Below are 17,418 nucleotides of genomic sequence, written 5' to 3' on the forward strand. Positions count from 1 at the left end.
CTCATAGTAACTAATGTTTCCCTTTCTAAGGACTCATAATCTATTCTTCTCATCATTCTTCATTCTCCTCTTGGACTTGTTCCAAATTTCACTTAATGTAAACTTCACTATGTCCACTCTACTGCTACATCATCCTGCAATTTCCCTCAATGCTTTGGTCTTCCTTGTCCTGAGACAGCTTACCCCTATCAAGATCAGGTAATTTGAATCAACTGAGGTCAGTTAAAAGGAATCTTGCCATCACCTGACTTGTTTTCAGTTTTTAATTCTCTGTTAACTACTTTTGTTATATTGTCCTGTCAAAAGATAATTCTCCCTGTGAAATAAGAAACAAAAAAAGTTATCACAGCTAGGTTCCAGTTAATACGAATAATGAATCCCCTGAAGTGGTTGCATGTATTCAAATTAATACTATTCCAAGTTATAATTGTGTAAAATATGGTAAATCATTCCAATCCAATGGAAATATGGAATAAAAATTCAAACATTGCAACTACTTCAAGGGATTAATTATTTGTGCTAATTAGAGCCTGGCTATAAGTACTCTTAATTTTGCTATAATTCATATCATTGTTATCATACCAATCCCCAAAAACTGACCTTATTAATTCCTTATTTTTCTTCTTACCCTAAAAATAAAACAACCAAAAAGGCCTTCTTGTTATCTGTTTTGTTTTCTTTTTTTCTTCAAGTCTCAATTAATCCGGGGCTCGAGTCTGTGGTTTCTGGCTTAGATAGATATGGACACATTTTCCCATTCTTCTCCATTTCCAATTTTAAGCTCTTTAGATCACTCCATCTAGTCAAGAAGCAAATACATTCTTCTAGATCTTGATTAGATGTACTCTAACCTTAGCCAGTAGCCAACCATTCTCATGTCATTAACTATGTTTTGGAAAACTTAATCCCAATTTCCAACACTATCTTCCTAGCCACATTTTAAGTCAACAAACATTTATTAAGTACATACTACAGGTCAGGCACTATGCTAAGCTCTTGGAATACAAAAAAATACAAAAGACTTAATCTTGAGGAACTCATAGTCTAATGAGAAGAGACAATATAAAAACACATATACAAATAAGATACATACAGGATAAATTGTCGATAACCAAGGGAATGCATTAGAATTAAGGGTGATCAGGAAAGGCATCTTGCAGAGGTTGAGATTTTGGTTAGAACCTGAAGTAAGCCAGGGAAGACGGGAGGAAGAGATGAGGAGAAAGGGAATTCCAAGCATAAGAAACAGCCAATGAAAATGCTGAAGTCAGGAGATGGGGTATCTTGTTTGAGGAACAAGGAGGGCAGTGTCACTGAATTACAAAAATCAGAGTGGAGTAAGGTCTAAGAAAACTGGAAAGGTAGAAGAGGTGAGGCTATAAAGGGCTTTGAATGACAAACAGAGGCTTCTATATTTGATCCTGGAGATGATAGGAGTCACTGGAATTTAATGAGCAAGAGCCAGAACTGTGTTTTAGGAAGAGCAATCTGATTGGAGGATAGACTGAACAAGAGAGAAACTTGAAGTACACAGACCAACTTTTGTCTTCAGTTTGTAGCAATGATAAAAATACCACCTTTGCCCCCAAATCTACATTTCCTTTCTAGTATTTCATAATCCCTAGAGACCCTTTCTTGGTTTTTTCTACCAACATAATATTGGAGAGGGTTTTTAAGATGCGGAAAAGAAATTCTCATTGAATGGCCTCTATTTTTCTCAATGAAGTAAGCAACACAAAGGGTCTCTCATGAGAGGGATGGGGGAAAAGATTTTTTTTCTCACCTTTTTCCCCTCCATTTTTTCATCAGCTGCTCTGTTTGGTTTTGACTCCAGAAAACATCATGCTTCCCTCAGGATAAACTAACTGATCAATTTCATCACCATGCAGATTGATGCAGTTTTTAATACTCAACACCTTCTCAACTCCCTCAGTTGCTTCTCCCCTCTGATTGGAGGGCTGAAGTGTGGAGCATCAAACTCCTCCCAAAGCCATCCTTTACAGAGTCACATACAGTCAAAGGGAGAATTTGGAAAGACCTTACCTTAAAAAGGCCAAGGTCTCCCACTGTGGCCGGGGCCATCTTGAGTTATCCTGGTCTATATCTCGCCACTAGACTCAGATGGCTCCGGAAGAGAAAATGAGTGGTGATGCTGCACAGTCTTTCCTCACTTAAATCCAATTCACTTGCAAGTCATGGCATCACCTCCCTGATGCCATGGTCCTCTTCAAGTAGGAAGGACAAACAACGCATAACTTTCCAGTAACTCTACTTTCCATAAAGAACTCTGTTCAGTTTGGACACCATGAACATCATGCCTTAGAACATCATGTCCCCCTAATGGTTTTCATCCTTTCGTCCCCCTTTCAGTTTTCTTTTTTTGTGTTATCTTCCCCCCATTAGATTGTAAGCTCCTTCAAGGCAGGAACTATCATTCTTTTTCTTACTTGTAACCCCAGCACTTAGCACAGTGCCTGACACATAGTAGATGCTCTATGAATGTTTATTGAATTAAGTTGAAATGCTAAAAAAAAGGTTTGAGGAGAGCAATTTAGAACAGCTGCTCTAGATTCTGTGAGAAATAAACTTATTATGTTCAAAGATTCACAGAATTTAGAGCTACAAAGATCATCTATCCCAAACACCACATTTTACAGAAGAGGAAACTGAAGCCTAGAGAAATTAAGTGATTTTCCACAGAGGTAGTCTGTTTCAGAGCCTGGATTCGAACTCAGATTCAGTGCCTTGAAATCCAGATTTCACTGGTTCGAAGCTTCTCTTTCCTCTCCTCTACTGTCTTCCACCACAAAAACTCTTGACTGTGGTCTGGACACCCCTGAACATCTTCAACATCTCCCACTGGAGACCTACTTTGGCAGCCATCACTCTTTTGATCATTTGCGAGAATACTTTTTATCCTCTTTATCTATAAAGCTGTAGATGAGACAGGTTGCTCGTCCAGACCTTTCATCTTCTCAGCTAGCAGGGAGTCCAATTTACACTTCATGCCTACATGGCTGTTAATTACTTCTGTAAGAACTACAAACACAGTTCCATCCTTCTTATGTTTTCAAAAAAACAGATCCCTTGATCTCCACACAATCCTGGGGTCCCTGTTGCTGTTACTAACTACTCCCACTGCTAACTATACAGCAAACTTTGTCATGGCTTCACGCTGAGTCCTATGGTTCTAGGAAAGGAATGTCAGCTCTGGAGAAGTCAGAAGACCTAGGTTCACCTTGGACACCTTCAATATTTATTACATGTGTGACTACTAGCAGGTTACATCAAGCCACTGGGCCTCAGTTTCCTTATCTGTAAAATCAAGGCCAGACTACATAGACCTTGAGGACCCCATCAGCTTTAGATCTAAAACCTTTTTGCTTTGCTTTTTATAAACATTTTAATGAACATTTATTAAGAACCTACCGTGTGCCAGGCACTGCTAAGTACCTTACAAATACTATATCATTTAATTGTCACAATAACCCTGGGAGGCAGGTGATATTTTTAATCCCATTTGACCGATAAGGAGACTGAAACAGATGAGGTTTGGCCAGGGTCACACAGCTAGTAAGTGTCTCAGGCCATATTTGAACTTCGGTCAGGTGGCAGGTAGATAGAGCACAGGGCCTGGAGTCAGGAAGACCTTAGTTCAAATCTGGCCTCAGACACTAACTAGCTGTGTGACCCTGGCCAAATCACTTACCCTGTTTGCCTTAGTTTCCTCATCTGTAAAATGGGCCGGAGAAAGAAACAGCAAATCACTTCAGTACCTTTGCCAAGAAAACCCCAAATGGGGTCAAGAAGAATTGGACACAACCCGAACAACTGACCTTTGTGTATTTATCATATAAGTAGTCAGCATGACATAATGGACAAGTTCTAGACCTGAAATGAGAAGTTCCAGCTCCAGCTCTGATACTAGCTAGCTATGTAACCTCGGTAAAATCACTTATCATAGCTAAGCCTCAATTTCCTCCTCAAATGAGGAGGGGAAAAAAAGGAAGGGAGGCTAAGGGAGAAAGGGGAAGAAAAAAGGGAAAGAGAGGGGAAGGCGAGGGGAGAGGAAGGGGAAAAGGCAGAGGAAGGGGAGAGGGAAAGGGGGGAGGAGGGAAAGAGAGAAAAGAGGGGGAGGGAAAGGAGGGAGAGAGAGAAAGGAAGAGGAGATGTTCCTAGTTTCAGGACTTCAAAATCATACCGCTGCACTGGGTACTTTCATCCCCTTCCCCCACTCCTTTTCAGCTCTTGTGTGTTGTCTTCCCCCAATGTAAGCTCCTTAAGTATAAGGACAGTCTTTTTGCTTGTATTTGTATACTTAGCACTAATCACAGCACACCATAAGTGCTTAATAAATGCTTGTTTCCTTCCCTCCTCCCTTCAACGAAGTGCAACAAACAATGAGTAGAATGAGGGCGTATTAGACAAACTAGGCCTCTTTAGGTGGGATATATGAATGTTTAGAGGTGATGGGGATACAGTCTATAAAGTCAGGGAAGGAACAGAAAAGAAAGATCCAGCTTCTGGGATAAGAACTCAGTATTTAACAAAAACTGCTGGGAAAACTGGAAAATAGCATGGCAGAAACTAGGCATAGACCAACACCTCACACCCTGTACCAAGATAAAATCAGAATGGGTACATGATTTAGATATAAAGACGGATACTATAAGCAAACTAGGAGAGCAAGGAATAGTTTACCCATCATATCTATGGAGAGGGAAGAATTTATGGCCAAACAAAAGACAGAGAACATTATGAAATATAACATGAATGATGTTGATTGCATTAAATTAAAGTCCCTACTCCCAAAAAGCATCCTTTCTACTAGCAGGGGCTACCTAAGAACACCAGGGTAAAAGACTTATTCCCCTCTTTGAAGTCTGACAAGTTTAGTTTAGGTAATGTGAAAGGACATTCAGTTACAAAATCTCAGAGCTGAGAGATGGCCTCAAGGGTCATCTGGTCTGAACCATATCTAAGGATGAAGCTTCTCTACAACAAGTGGTCAACCAGCTTCTATTTGAAGGTCTCCAGTGATATGGAGACTCACTAGCTCTAGAATGTCTTTTTTTCCAATCCAAAGTGCAGCATCTTTATATCTTGAGTTGCTCAGTCCATGATAATTCTCTTTTTTTAGACTTCTAATGGTTAGGAAAGTTTTTCTTGGATAACTACCCAAAACTGGTCTCTGTACCATTCACCTATTGAGCAATGCCTTGTACATGGGAGATATTTAGTAAATGTTTGTAAAATTGAATATATAGCTTCTAATCTCTGGGACAAAGATGACTACAATTCCTTTCCAAATAAAGGACTTACGTTCCTTTTTTCCCTAAGTCTCCCCTCCAGATTAAACATTTCCCCATTCCTCCAATTAACTGTTATATATTCAAGCTTCTGCTCATTTCTGATCATTCTTCTCTAGAGGAGTCTTGTCAATGCCCTGCCTAAAATGAGATGTCCAGAAATGGACACAACAACCTATGCCAAAGCAGAGGAAAAGGAGACCACCTCCTCCTTGATTCTAGGCACTGTGTTTTCTATTAAAGAGGCTTAAGATTTCACTGGCTTTTGTAACGACCACATCACACTGTGGCTTCCTACAGAATATTTCATAGAGTACACGCACGCGCACACGCACACACACGCGCGCACACACACGCGCACACACACACACACACACACTCTGCAACTCCTTTTAACCTGAGCTGCTGTATAGATATTTCTCCCTTATTCTGAATTTTTTATAGTTGATTCTTTTATCTGTGTAAGATGTCACATGTATTCCTAATACATTTTACCTTATGTTTTGCTCCATCATTCCATCCTATTAAGATCTTGTTGGAGCCTGATTTTGTCATCTAACATGTGAGACATCTATGGCTTTATCCAAGTCATTCATTTTTAAAAATTCAATAGAACAAGACCAAGTTTACTATTGAAAGAGATTGCACTCATTCTATCTGCATGCATCATGATTTCAAAGATCCAAGCATATACCCTCTTAGCCCATGTCTAATTTTTAGAGCATTAGATCTTAAATTGGGAGCCTGTGAACTTGTACTTTGATAACTGTTTTAATTAATTGGTGTCCTCTGTAATCCCATGCATTTAAAAACATTATTTGAGACAGGGTCTGGATAACACAAAAAGGCTAAGATCATCTGTTCTATGCAGAAGAAGCTTAATATCACTATTATGTCATCACGCAGCATCCCTAGACTCTCCCCATTGCCATCTTCTTGATCTTTTCTTTTTTTTATTTTTTCAAGTTGGCTTTCCCTGCCAAAACCTTCTGTAGCTCAGCTTTCTATAACATGATTTAACAAGATTGTCACAAGGCGGCAGCAGATTCTCATTTTTGCCACAACTATCTCAATGGCTCCCACTGGAGCCATCTGTAGGCAGTGAGTACCAATGATGAAAGCATTCTGTATTTAACCCCCTCTCCCCACCCATAAAGCTCCATTTATATATTACCTCTCCCTGGCCATGGCTTACATGCAGTTTCCTCAAGCAGTTTATTCCTGGCAGGCAAAAGAGGTATAGTTTTTCACTACACCAAAGGAAAAAGTAAAAATCCTTGGCCTCAAGTGGTAACAGAAGGGACTAGTCATAAGAACTTCTCCACGGTACATTAATGGGTCAGGCTGTGAAATCTCTTTCAAATCTCTTTCCCAGCAATATATCTAAGAAGTGGAAAGCAAGCCATCTGTTTTCCATTCTGTTACTAGCCAAACCAAAGTAGAGAATAGACTTTGTTTTTCTTGTCCCAACCCCATGGCACAGATCACAACACTATCTTAGTCTGGCATTCATTGCCTTTTAGATTAAACTTTAGAAAGCCAAGCATGATGGCCTCTTCTGGGTATGCAAAAGAACTAGGTTAATCTGCCAATAATGTACCTATCAGGAGTCAGCTATTTCCCTCTATTGGGACAATGATGGCACCCTGATGGACTCAATCCCAGCTAGACTCAAAGAGTTCATGTTAGTTGGGCTGAGTCCAAAGCAAAGTCCAATTTGCAGGTACTATTGGCACCTTCTGTTTCTTGGAAATTTTGCTGAAGAGAAGAAGAGAAAAAAGAAACAAAAAATTAAAAGAGGGTGTGGGTGATTAAAACCCATAACCCAGCCCAGCTCCCTTAAAGCAGCTACTCTTTGGATCACCAGCATCAACAAGAACTGGAGCAGGACTGGAAGAACAAGGGATAAGTAGACATATGGAGCCATGCCTACTAGAAGGCAGCAGGTAGACCTCAAAATTTTCTCTTCTGCATAGTTTTCCACAACAGCTGAGCTGAATAGAACTCTGCCTCATATCTTATATCCATTGCTTCTAATTCTGCCTTCTGAAGCTATCCATTATAAATCCAAACTGCCATTTAGGATTACAGAATCTAAATGCTGGAAGAGATGTCAGGGGCCACCTAGTACAACAGATACTCTACCAAGAATCACTTCCTTTTATTTTTTTTTAAATTTTCTTGAAGGCAATTGGGGTGAAGTGACTTGACCAAAGTCACACAGCTGATAAGTGTGAGGACAGATTTGAACTCAGTTCCTCCTGCCTTCAGTGCCAGTGTTCTATCCACTGTGTCACCTAGCTGTCCTCAAGAATCACTTCCAAATCATCAAGTGGTTATCTAGCCTCTGCTTGAAGTATTCCAGGAGGAGAGACCCACTCTTCCCAAGGCAACTTGAACCACTCAGGCCAGTTCTTCTTGTTAGGAAGTTTTTCCTTGCATCAAACATAAACCTACCTCTCTGCAGTTTGCCCCACAATTATTCCTGGTTCTGCCCTCAGGAAGCCAAGCATAATAAGCCTAATCTCTTTTCTTCAGGACAATTCTTCAAATGCTTGAAGACAGCCATTTGACCCTAGGGTATCTTCTCTACTCTAGACCAAGCCTTCCAAGTTGCTTCATCTGACTTTGACATGACATGATTTGAAGTCCCTTCACCAGTCTGGTCTTCCTCTTCTGGATACTCTTCAACTTGTCAATGTCCTTCATAAAATGTAGCACCCAGTACTGGATAGAAAACTCCAGATTTGCTCTGACTAGGATATTGTACAGAGGTTCAATAACCTTCTTTCTGTATAGCATGTGTCTCCATGAAGCATTAGCTTGTTTTTGGCTGCCATATCACACTGGTGATCTCTATATTGAGTCTGCCATCCAGATCTTTAATGTAAAATTGACTTTATGTCTCTCCCATCCTTAACTTTCAAAGTTGCCTTTTTTAACCCAAAGCTTAGAACTTAACATTTACATCTATTAAATTTCATCTTATTGTTATCTAGCATGCTAGCTATTCCTCTTAGCTTTGTGTCATTCACAAATTTGATAAGGATGACTTCTGTGATTCCATCCAAATTATTGATTAAAATGTTTAACAGCAGAGGACCAGGGACAGATCTCTGTGATGCTCCACTGGAAAATTCTATCCAATCTGAAATGGAACCATCAATAATCATGACATGGGTTTAGTCATCCAACCTGTTCTAAGTCCCTTAGCCAATAGCTAACATCATCTAGACCAGTGCTTCTTAAACTATGGTGGTGATCCCATATGGGATCGCAACCCACAGTTTAAGAAGCGCTGATTCTAGACCATTTTTCTCCATTTTTTTCCACAAGGACACTATGATAGATTTGCTCTAATGCTTTAATGATACTGAAGTATGCCATGCCATATCAATTTTACTGATCAGTCTACATACCCACTCCAAAAGAAAAAAAGAAAATTGTCATATTCAATCTTGACTTTTTTTTCCTTAGGCACACAACTAATGACTAGGGTTTAAAAGTCAGCTGATGAAGCAACTGTTTTACTGGGAAGGCCATTCCTACTAGCTCACTTGGAGTGTTGATGTCAACGAATGTCTTTCAAATATGAGAATCCCTAGTAGTATCAGGAAATTCCCTTTGGGAGTGGTCAATTTCTTGTGGGATGTATCTCTCCATGCTATCCTATGCCTCTTTCTAGTCCTAGGAAACACAGTCTTGTGTATATATTTATATTACACCCACGGTAGGCAGGAATTCTTCTGGTTGAAGTTTCATTACTCTATTTGTCTGTGGGAAAGGGGATGAAGCCCTGATCACCAGTTGCCTTCAGCAGGGGTGGTGACAGAATGGACTATGTACTCTACCCATGAGCACATGCCAATGTTTTATTTGGGGGGGGGTTCTCTTGCTTCTATTCTTGATATTCTTGCTTATGGAAGTGACCATTCTCTCACATTCAAAAGCAACTTTGGTTCTACCAACCTGGAAAACTAAGTGACCATAACCTCTGGCACAGCTTTGACTCCCATTAGGCTACTTAAGGGCTAAGAGGTCAACCCACATGACATAGGATATCTAGTTTACATGGACACCAAGCTCAAACTTGCTGCCATATTCTGAAAGCCCCCCATCTCCCTCTGTCCTTCTCCCCATGCCCTGTAGGTTTGTGTGTAGTGAATATTTGTTTCCCATGAGAATGTTGGTGGAAACCAACTTGACATTTATGTTCTATTAATAAAAATCAAGGGCTTTGAGTACGTGGAGTTTAGAGAGCTACAAAAAGACAGGAAGAAGGAAACTCCACAGGGAGTGCTCAGAACTCCCTCACAGAGGCCCCAAGCTTTCTGCAGTGCTAGACCACACTACCCTGAGGGCCTCACAAACACAATCACTCTCATAGGGAAGAACACCAATTGTGAGTCCCATAGAACCTGACTAAAATGGGACTCTGGGCTAGTCAGGAAAGGGCAAAGCTCACAAGTCAGAGTAATAAGGCAGGGAGGTCCATGTCTTTAAGGGTCTCCTGCACATAAACATTCCCTGCCCTCTTCCTTCATCAGTATACAAGCTAAGTCAAGAACAAGGCAAGAGATCTATTTCAGGAGATCCCAAGGCTATATTCCCCCAACCCAGGCTTTCCGATGTCAGCACCTACCAACAACAGTGAGAACGTCTTTGTCAATCTGGGCTTTGATGTAGATCCGTCCTCGACGCTCAGTGTGGTCTGTTCCGCAGAGGCTGGGGACATTCATCACACAGCGTTTGTGCACGTTCATCATGCAGGCTGGAAAGAAGACAGAAAAGTAAAAATCCATGTGATGGAGGTGTGGGCTTTGAATCATAGGATTTAGAGGCAGAAGGGACCAGAAGGATCATTTAGTCTGATCTCTGCCCTATGGGGGAGACTCAGGTACAGTGATATATTGGTACCTTTCCCAAAGTCAATGTTATCCCCAGAGGTCAAGGAAGAGCAGAAAAAGTTTACCATTAGTAAAAACTGTAAAGAAAAAAAAGTATGTGGGAGAAGGGAGGGAAGAAGAGAGAGAGAGGGGTGGGAGAAAGGGTGAGGGAGAAAGGGAAGACAGGAGGAGGAGGGACAGGGGAGGGGGAGGGAGAGAAAGGGACGGGAAGGAGAGCAAAGACAGAGAAAGGGAGGAAAAGGAGAAGTGGAGAGTGGGAGAAAGAGAGGGAGAGAGAGAGAGAGAGGGGAGAGGAGGAGTACACACAAAGGAGAAAAGGAATGGCAGGTCATCTGCCCCAAGTCCCAGGCATAGAGCTTGGATTTCAACCCAGATCCTCTAACCCCAAGTTCAGTGTGCTTTCTACTACACTACACTGCCTTTACCTTTGGAGAACTACTACAGAGAAGTGCCACAGAGAGGCACAACTAGTCAAAAAAATAATCATAGGCATGTATAGAGGGTTTTACAATTTGTACAATGCTTTACATATATTATCTCATTGAGGTAGGTACTGCAGATTTTTATCGTTGTCATTCAGTCATTTCTATTGTGCCCAATTCTTTGAGGCCCCATTTGGGGTTTTCCTGGTAAAGATATTGGAGTGGTTTGCCATTTCCTTGTCCAGCTCATTTTACAGATGAGGAAACTGAGGCAAACAGGATTAAGTGACTTGCCCAGGGTCACACAGCTAGTAGGTATCTGAGGCTGGATTCAAGCTCAGGTCTTTCTGACTCCAGTCCCAGAGCTCTATTCACTGTGCCATATAGTGCCTAGGGTATTGTAGATATTATCCTCCTTTTACATATAAGTAAGTTGAGGTTCTTAAAGGAGTCAAGCAAACATCCATTCCATCTCTGTCATTTCTCTCTGTATTGCTTAGCATAAACTACACAAGACAGATGGCACAATTCATATTTTCATTTTTCACATCTCAGAGGGACAGGTGCCAGGGTCAAAAGAACAAATTTCTTATTCTTCAGAGCACTATATCAAAGGACATTCCACATGGCTCTTCCCCAGAGGAGGATTCAGTTACATGTTCCTACCAGGTGAAGCTACCTGTCCACTCTCCCATTGACAGTCAGCCCCTGACCTCCAGGCAGCAGTACTAAGAGGTCATTCAGTCAAAATTGCAATATTAATACTGAATAACAGGGAAAGCATAAGAAAGAAGAGATGATGAGAGTAAGAGAGAGAGAGAGAGAGAGAGAGAGAGAGAGAGAGAGAGAGAGAGAGAGCTAGAAAGCAAGAGGTGAAAACACAGTGAAAGAACAAGAGTGTTAGAGAATGGCTGTGTGTGTATGTGTACATGTGAGAGAGAAAGCGGGGTGGGAGGGGAGGAGGGAGGGAGGGAGGAAAAGGAAAGGGGGAACAAGGAGAGGGAAAGGGGGGGGAGGAGAGAGAAGGAAAGAGAAACAGGGAGAGGAGAGAAAAGAAAGAGGAGTTAGGAGGCAGAGAAAGGGAAAGAGATAGAGGGAAAAAGGAAGATGCAGAACAGAAAAGAGAGGGAAGGAGAGGTAAGGGAGATGGTAGAGTGAGGAGAAAGGAAAGAGGGAGGAGAGAGGAGAAAAGGAAAAGAGAAAAGAAGAAAGGGGGGGAAGAACATTATTTTATCTCAAACTCTCTTCAGGCATCACTGGGCTCATTTGCTATTCCTGACTTGGCATATTATATCTCCCAATTGTCAGAAAGGAAGAAGAACAGAGAAAAGGAAGTCCCTAGAGAAATTCCCTGTGAACATGTTTGGGGTGGGAAATGGCACAAAATGTGTCACCACGCTTCAAGCTCAATCACTGGGCTCAGTCATCAGCTCTCCAAGGGTGGTCAGATTTAGAAGGGTGACGTGTCCTCTAGTGTGCCATTTTTGTCTTCCACCCTCTCCTTGTATGATAGCTCTTGGCCACTGTCCACCCACTGCTTGTAGCTGCCACCAACCCAGAAAGATCATCATCATTCCACTCACAAACCCTGGTTGGGCACCCAACATATGGAGAGTTGACTACTGATTTCCCAATCTCAAACCTCATCGTGGGCCCTGGAGCCTGTGTATTCAAGGTCCAAGCCGGAATATTTGAGGTAATAAGAAATTAACAAAGCCATCTCTGCCAGCCTACCAAATCAGAGAGGCTGAATGGGTGGGTGGAAGGAAAACCAAGGGGTCCTATGGGCACCTTCCTGCTCCCTTGAAGTAGTAAGAGCCCTAAAAGAGAATTAACAAGCACATTTCTCTGTGACTTGGTCTTTGGGGACTAGCTCCAAAAACAGAGCTGGCAGCAGAGGCTGTGTGTGCCTGAGGGGATGGGGGAAGTCGGGATGACAGAGCTTTCATGGAGGGCAATGTTTATATAATAATACAAGTGAGTGTTACCTGGGGATTTTAGGGAACTACAAACTCAATATGTAACAGCATTGAGATATAGCAGTCAGTCCAAAAAGCTAATACGATCCTTCAGCTGCATAAATAGAAATAATGTCCAAAAAGAGGGAGATATTGGCCCCACTGTACTCTGCCCTCATCAGATCACATGAGGAGTACTGTTTTCAGTTCTAGCCACTGAATTTTAGGTAGAAATTGATAAGCCAGTGTGTGACCTGGAGGGTGAGGAAATGAAAGACCACATGATATAAGAATGGGTTGACAGAACTAGGCATATTGAGTATGGGAAAGAGAACACCTAAGGGGAACATGATCACTGCTTACAGGTCCCAGTAGGAGGAGGAAGGGTTATTCTGATTAGGGGAACATGATCATTGTCTGAAAGAACCAGTAGCAGGAAAAAGGGTTATTCTGATTCTGGATGTTGAAGGAAAGCAGATCTTAGCTTCATGTAAAGGAAAACTTCTGGAAAATTAAAGCAGCTCAAAAGCAGAATGGACTGTCTTAGGGGGCAATGATCTCCCTTAGGGGGTCTTTAATAGTTGCTTGGTGATCAATTATCAAGGTTGTTATAGAATAGGAATAACATTCTTATTCAGGGACAAGTTGTCCTAAATGATGCCCAAGGCCCCTTAAAAGGAATGAGATTCTGTGACTAGAGATCTCAGTAGATGATGGGGCATAGTATGGAGCCAAGAGCATTTTAAGTTTGTTGGGTAATTAATGCATTACTACCCAGGGATATATCTTCCTAACATTTCTCCAGGTGCATGAAAGAAGTTTGAATACTATTCCCTTCCTGTTAGTCTAATAGAGAAATAAAATTAAGAGGGTTTTTTAATCAAGCCAAAACAGGAAAGAGGGGAGAGGCAATAAGATTACCAGGCTCCCTAATCCTTTAAAGGAGAAGTGAATCTTTGGAAACAGAGATAAAAGGGACAGATACTGATTCCCTACTTTTATGGAAGGGGGAAACTAAGACACAGAACAAGAGGAAATAACCCAAGGTCATCAGCAGAGTCAAGGTAGAAGAGAAATAAAACCCTGGTATTTGGACTCCAAATCCACTCTCTGAGTTTCAAGCAAGGGACAACAGAAAGAGTTTAGAATCACATCAGGAGAGCTAAAAAAATGTTTGTGAAGCATTTTGCAAATGTTAAAGTACTATGCAAATATCATCACAATCATCAATATATTTCCACCATCATAATCACTATCTTCATCATCACTCTGATTCCAGCTCTACTAAAAACTTTAACAATCCATCTGGTGTTAGGGCCAGTTATTTCCCCTTTCTGGGCCTCAGTCTGCTCAGCTGTAAAATGAGGGGAGAAGAAATTAGATTAAATTATCTCTAAAGTCACAGAAGCACAGGATTTAGAAGCAGAAGGGACCTTCAGGATCATCAGGTCCTCTCTCCTCATTTTGTAGATGAGGCGCTCGAAGCCCAAGCAGGATAGCTAACTTACCCAAGGTCACCATCAAAAGTAGTAAGTAGTTGAGTTGGGATTCCAAACCAGGTCACAAAGTCATAGAATCTCAAGAGTTAAGAACAGATCATCCAACCCAACTTCTCATTCAGTGTAATAATCTCGTCTATATAATCCCCAAAATATGACCATCTGGCCTCTGATTTAACATGTCCAGTGTGAGAAATGAATATTTCTCTTGTATTTAGTAACTAATTATTATATTAGGACCAAGGTTTTTCCCCTTTTCTATTTTCCATCCAGAAACCAACCACTGTGGGAAATCTGTCTTAGAGATTTACCCAGGCTAAGATCTAATCAAACAGTAAAATAAATTCTAAGTATGGGCTAATGGGTGTACTCCTGCTCTTTCTGTTTGCTCAAACAGGCCTGGAGAAAGGTTGATTCTCCCTATTATTAAGACAGGTGATATGGAAATTAATGTCTCTTTGACCAGCACTTGAGTGATCCATTATGTACCCCAAAACTTTCATTTTAATGTAGCCTATATATACTTAGCTTTGTGTTAACCAATTCAAGCTGATTGCCACTCCTTGGGAACACCTCTTTGAAGGGCATGTAAACTGTGGCCCCATTTTTATTGTCTTTAATCTGAGAAATGGCCAAATGACCATCCTTTTATTAATAACCTGATTATTAATAAAATGATTACATTACCCAGAAACTATGTCTCTTGAACCTTTTTTTAAATGTCACACCAGTAAACAATGAAATCACTCTGCCTTGAGGCTGTTCAATATACTTATAGTTTCTGGTTTTGGTTTTTGGTTTTTGGTTTGTTGGCTTGTTTATGTCAGGGGTTTTTTTTTTTGAGGCAATTGGGGTTAAGTGACTTGCCCAGAGTCACATAGCTAGTAGGTATCAAGTGACTGAGGCCAAATTTGAACTCAGGTCTTCCTGACTCCAGAGGGCAGTGTTCTACCCACTATGCCAGCTGTCTGCCCCAAAAACACTTTTAAAAGAGAGCCAAAATCTGCCTCTCAGCATCTTTCATTCATTGGTCCTAGTTCTAGTCAGCAGAATTATCCTTCTACATGTTGTGCTCATTGCATTTTCTTATTGTACCTTAGCCATTTGTATCTAGACATTTGTACACCTGTCTTATCTGCCAAACGAGATTGTGAATTCCTAGAGGACACAGATTGGATCTTATTTTTCTTTGCATCATCAGAGCCAAGCAGAAGGTCTTGCCCATAGGAAGTATTCAGTAAGTGATTCATCTTAAATTGTGTTTTAAAGTAGATAAATGTCCCTGGGGCACCAAAGACACAAAGTACAATTTATTTGAATAAATATCGCTTATACAGCTCTCAGCATAGACATTGGTTGTCCCCACTCCTAATTATACCAATAGTTTCTGTTTCTATAGGACTTTTAAGGTTCTAAGAGCCTGAAGAATAGTGCATAGAAGGCTGCCCTCAAAGCCAGGAAGAACTGGGTTCAAATCCGGTCTCTGACACACACTGGCTCTGTGATCCTGAGCAAATCACAACCTCTTAGCGTCCTGGGCAGCTCTCTAAAACTCTAAGTGAAGAAAAGGTGCTGACCTCCAATGGAAGAGGGAGTTTCCTCACCTGGAAGTTCTGTGTACTAATGAAATCACGGTTCCAGTTCCTATCCCCTTGAGGGTTTACTGAGTACTTTTCTGAAAAGAATTCTGTGAGATAGTAAGAATAATATTATCTCATTTTACAGATGAGGAAACAGATTTGGGAAGGTGATCACTCCACTGTACTTTGTCCTGGCCAGTCTACCTCCGCAATATTGGGTTCAGTTCTTGGCAGCACATTTTAGAAGAGACAATGAGAAGCTGGACTGCATTCAAATGAGAGCAACCAGGATACTCAAGGAAATTGAAAACCCAACCAGAAGACCATGGATTGAATGAACTGCAGATATTTAGCTTAGGGAGCAAGAGAGTTAGAAAGGGAACCAACAGCTGGCTTAAAATGTCAGAAAAGCCTTCACATGGAAAGACTGGTCTTGTTATATTTAGGTGCAGAGAGCAGTAAGAAGGGAAAATGAGTGGATGCTGTCAAGAGGGACTGATGTTGACTCCCAATATACAGAAAAAACAAACAAACAAAATTTCCTAACATTTAGAGCTGTCCAAAAAGATAATTTGGGCAGCTAGTTGGTGCAGTGGATAGAGTTCCAGGCCTGAAATGAGGAAGATTCATCTTCATGATTTCAAATCTGGCCTCAGACACTTACTAGCTGTGTGACCCTGGACAAGTCACTTAACCCTGTTAGTCTCAGTTTCCTCATCCATACAATGAGTTGCAGAAGGAAATGGCAAACTACTCCAGGGTTTCTTTTGCCAAGAAAACCCCAAATGGGATCATGAAGAGTTGGACATAACTGAGAAACAAGTGAAGAACAAACTACTGTAAAAGGCTGCCTCAGGAGATTGAGAGTTACATCTCCCTAAAGGTTTTCCAGTAGAGGCTGGATGACTATTTGTAAGGGGCGATATCAAGGGGATTCTTGGTCAGGTAGAGCTTGGCATAGACGGCTTCTACAGTCTCTTGTAACTCTGAAATTCCATGACTCTGGGAAGTGACTTACTCAAGGCCATGCAGCTAGAAAATGACAGGACAAGTACTCAGACCCTGGTCTTTAAAATCCAAATCCAGTGCTCTTAATTGCTTATATTTATATAACCCTTTAACAAGCAAAGTCTTGGATTCCAAATCCAATGCTCTTTCCATTATTACATACTTCTTCTAGCTCTGAGAGACAGAAACAGAGACAGGGAAGAGAGAGACAGAAAGAGATAATTCTGCCCTCTTCTGCAGGTACTCAGAACGTTAAAGTACTATAGAAATGGAAGCTATCGTTATCATTGATAGTACATCCTTCCCTTGAAACAGTAGGGACAACTGAAGTCCATGCTGAGAACTATCTGACAGAGACAGACAGACAGACAGACATTTAGGCCGGGAGACCAAGACAGAGAGAAAGACAGAGGCAGACAAGATACAGAGATAGACAAGAGACAGAAAGAGAGAGAAATAGATAACGCATTTATGAAGCACTGGCCATGTTTTAGGTATTGCGCTAAGAGCAGTCTCTGTGTAGTCTTCAAGGTGCTCATATTCGTGTGTGTGTGTGTGTGTGTGTGTGTGTGTGTGTGTGTAAACCCTGATGCATAACCAACAAGTAGCATGGTGCCATGAAAACAATATTGAATCTAAAATCAGAAGGTCTGGGTGCAAGTCCCAGGCCCTCTGATTCCAGACTCAGTGCTCTTCTTAACTTTGTGACCTCAGGCAAAATGCTTGAAACTTTTC

At 41.2% G+C, this 17,418-nt stretch overlaps 1 protein-coding gene across 4 annotated transcripts in view; it reads right to left on the reverse strand.

The window, feature by feature from the left end:
- PRKCB (protein kinase C beta) overlaps window positions 1-17,418 on the reverse strand; it is a 641,836-nt gene that overhangs the window by 337,763 nt on the left and 286,655 nt on the right. For all 4 annotated transcript variants that reach the window (XM_078152651.1, XM_020995626.2, XM_020995625.2 and 1 more), the window contains exon 5: window positions 9,952-10,080. In XM_078152651.1, the coding sequence (XP_078008777.1) occupies window positions 9,952-10,080 (129 nt within the window). The remainder of the gene's footprint in view (window positions 1-9,951; window positions 10,081-17,418) is intronic.

Source organism: Phascolarctos cinereus, unplaced genomic scaffold (assembly GCF_003287225.1).
Source record: "Phascolarctos cinereus isolate Bilbo 61053 unplaced genomic scaffold, phaCin_HiC Scaffold_4;HRSCAF=312, whole genome shotgun sequence".
NCBI classification, from domain to species: Eukaryota; Metazoa; Chordata; class Mammalia; order Diprotodontia; family Phascolarctidae; genus Phascolarctos; species Phascolarctos cinereus.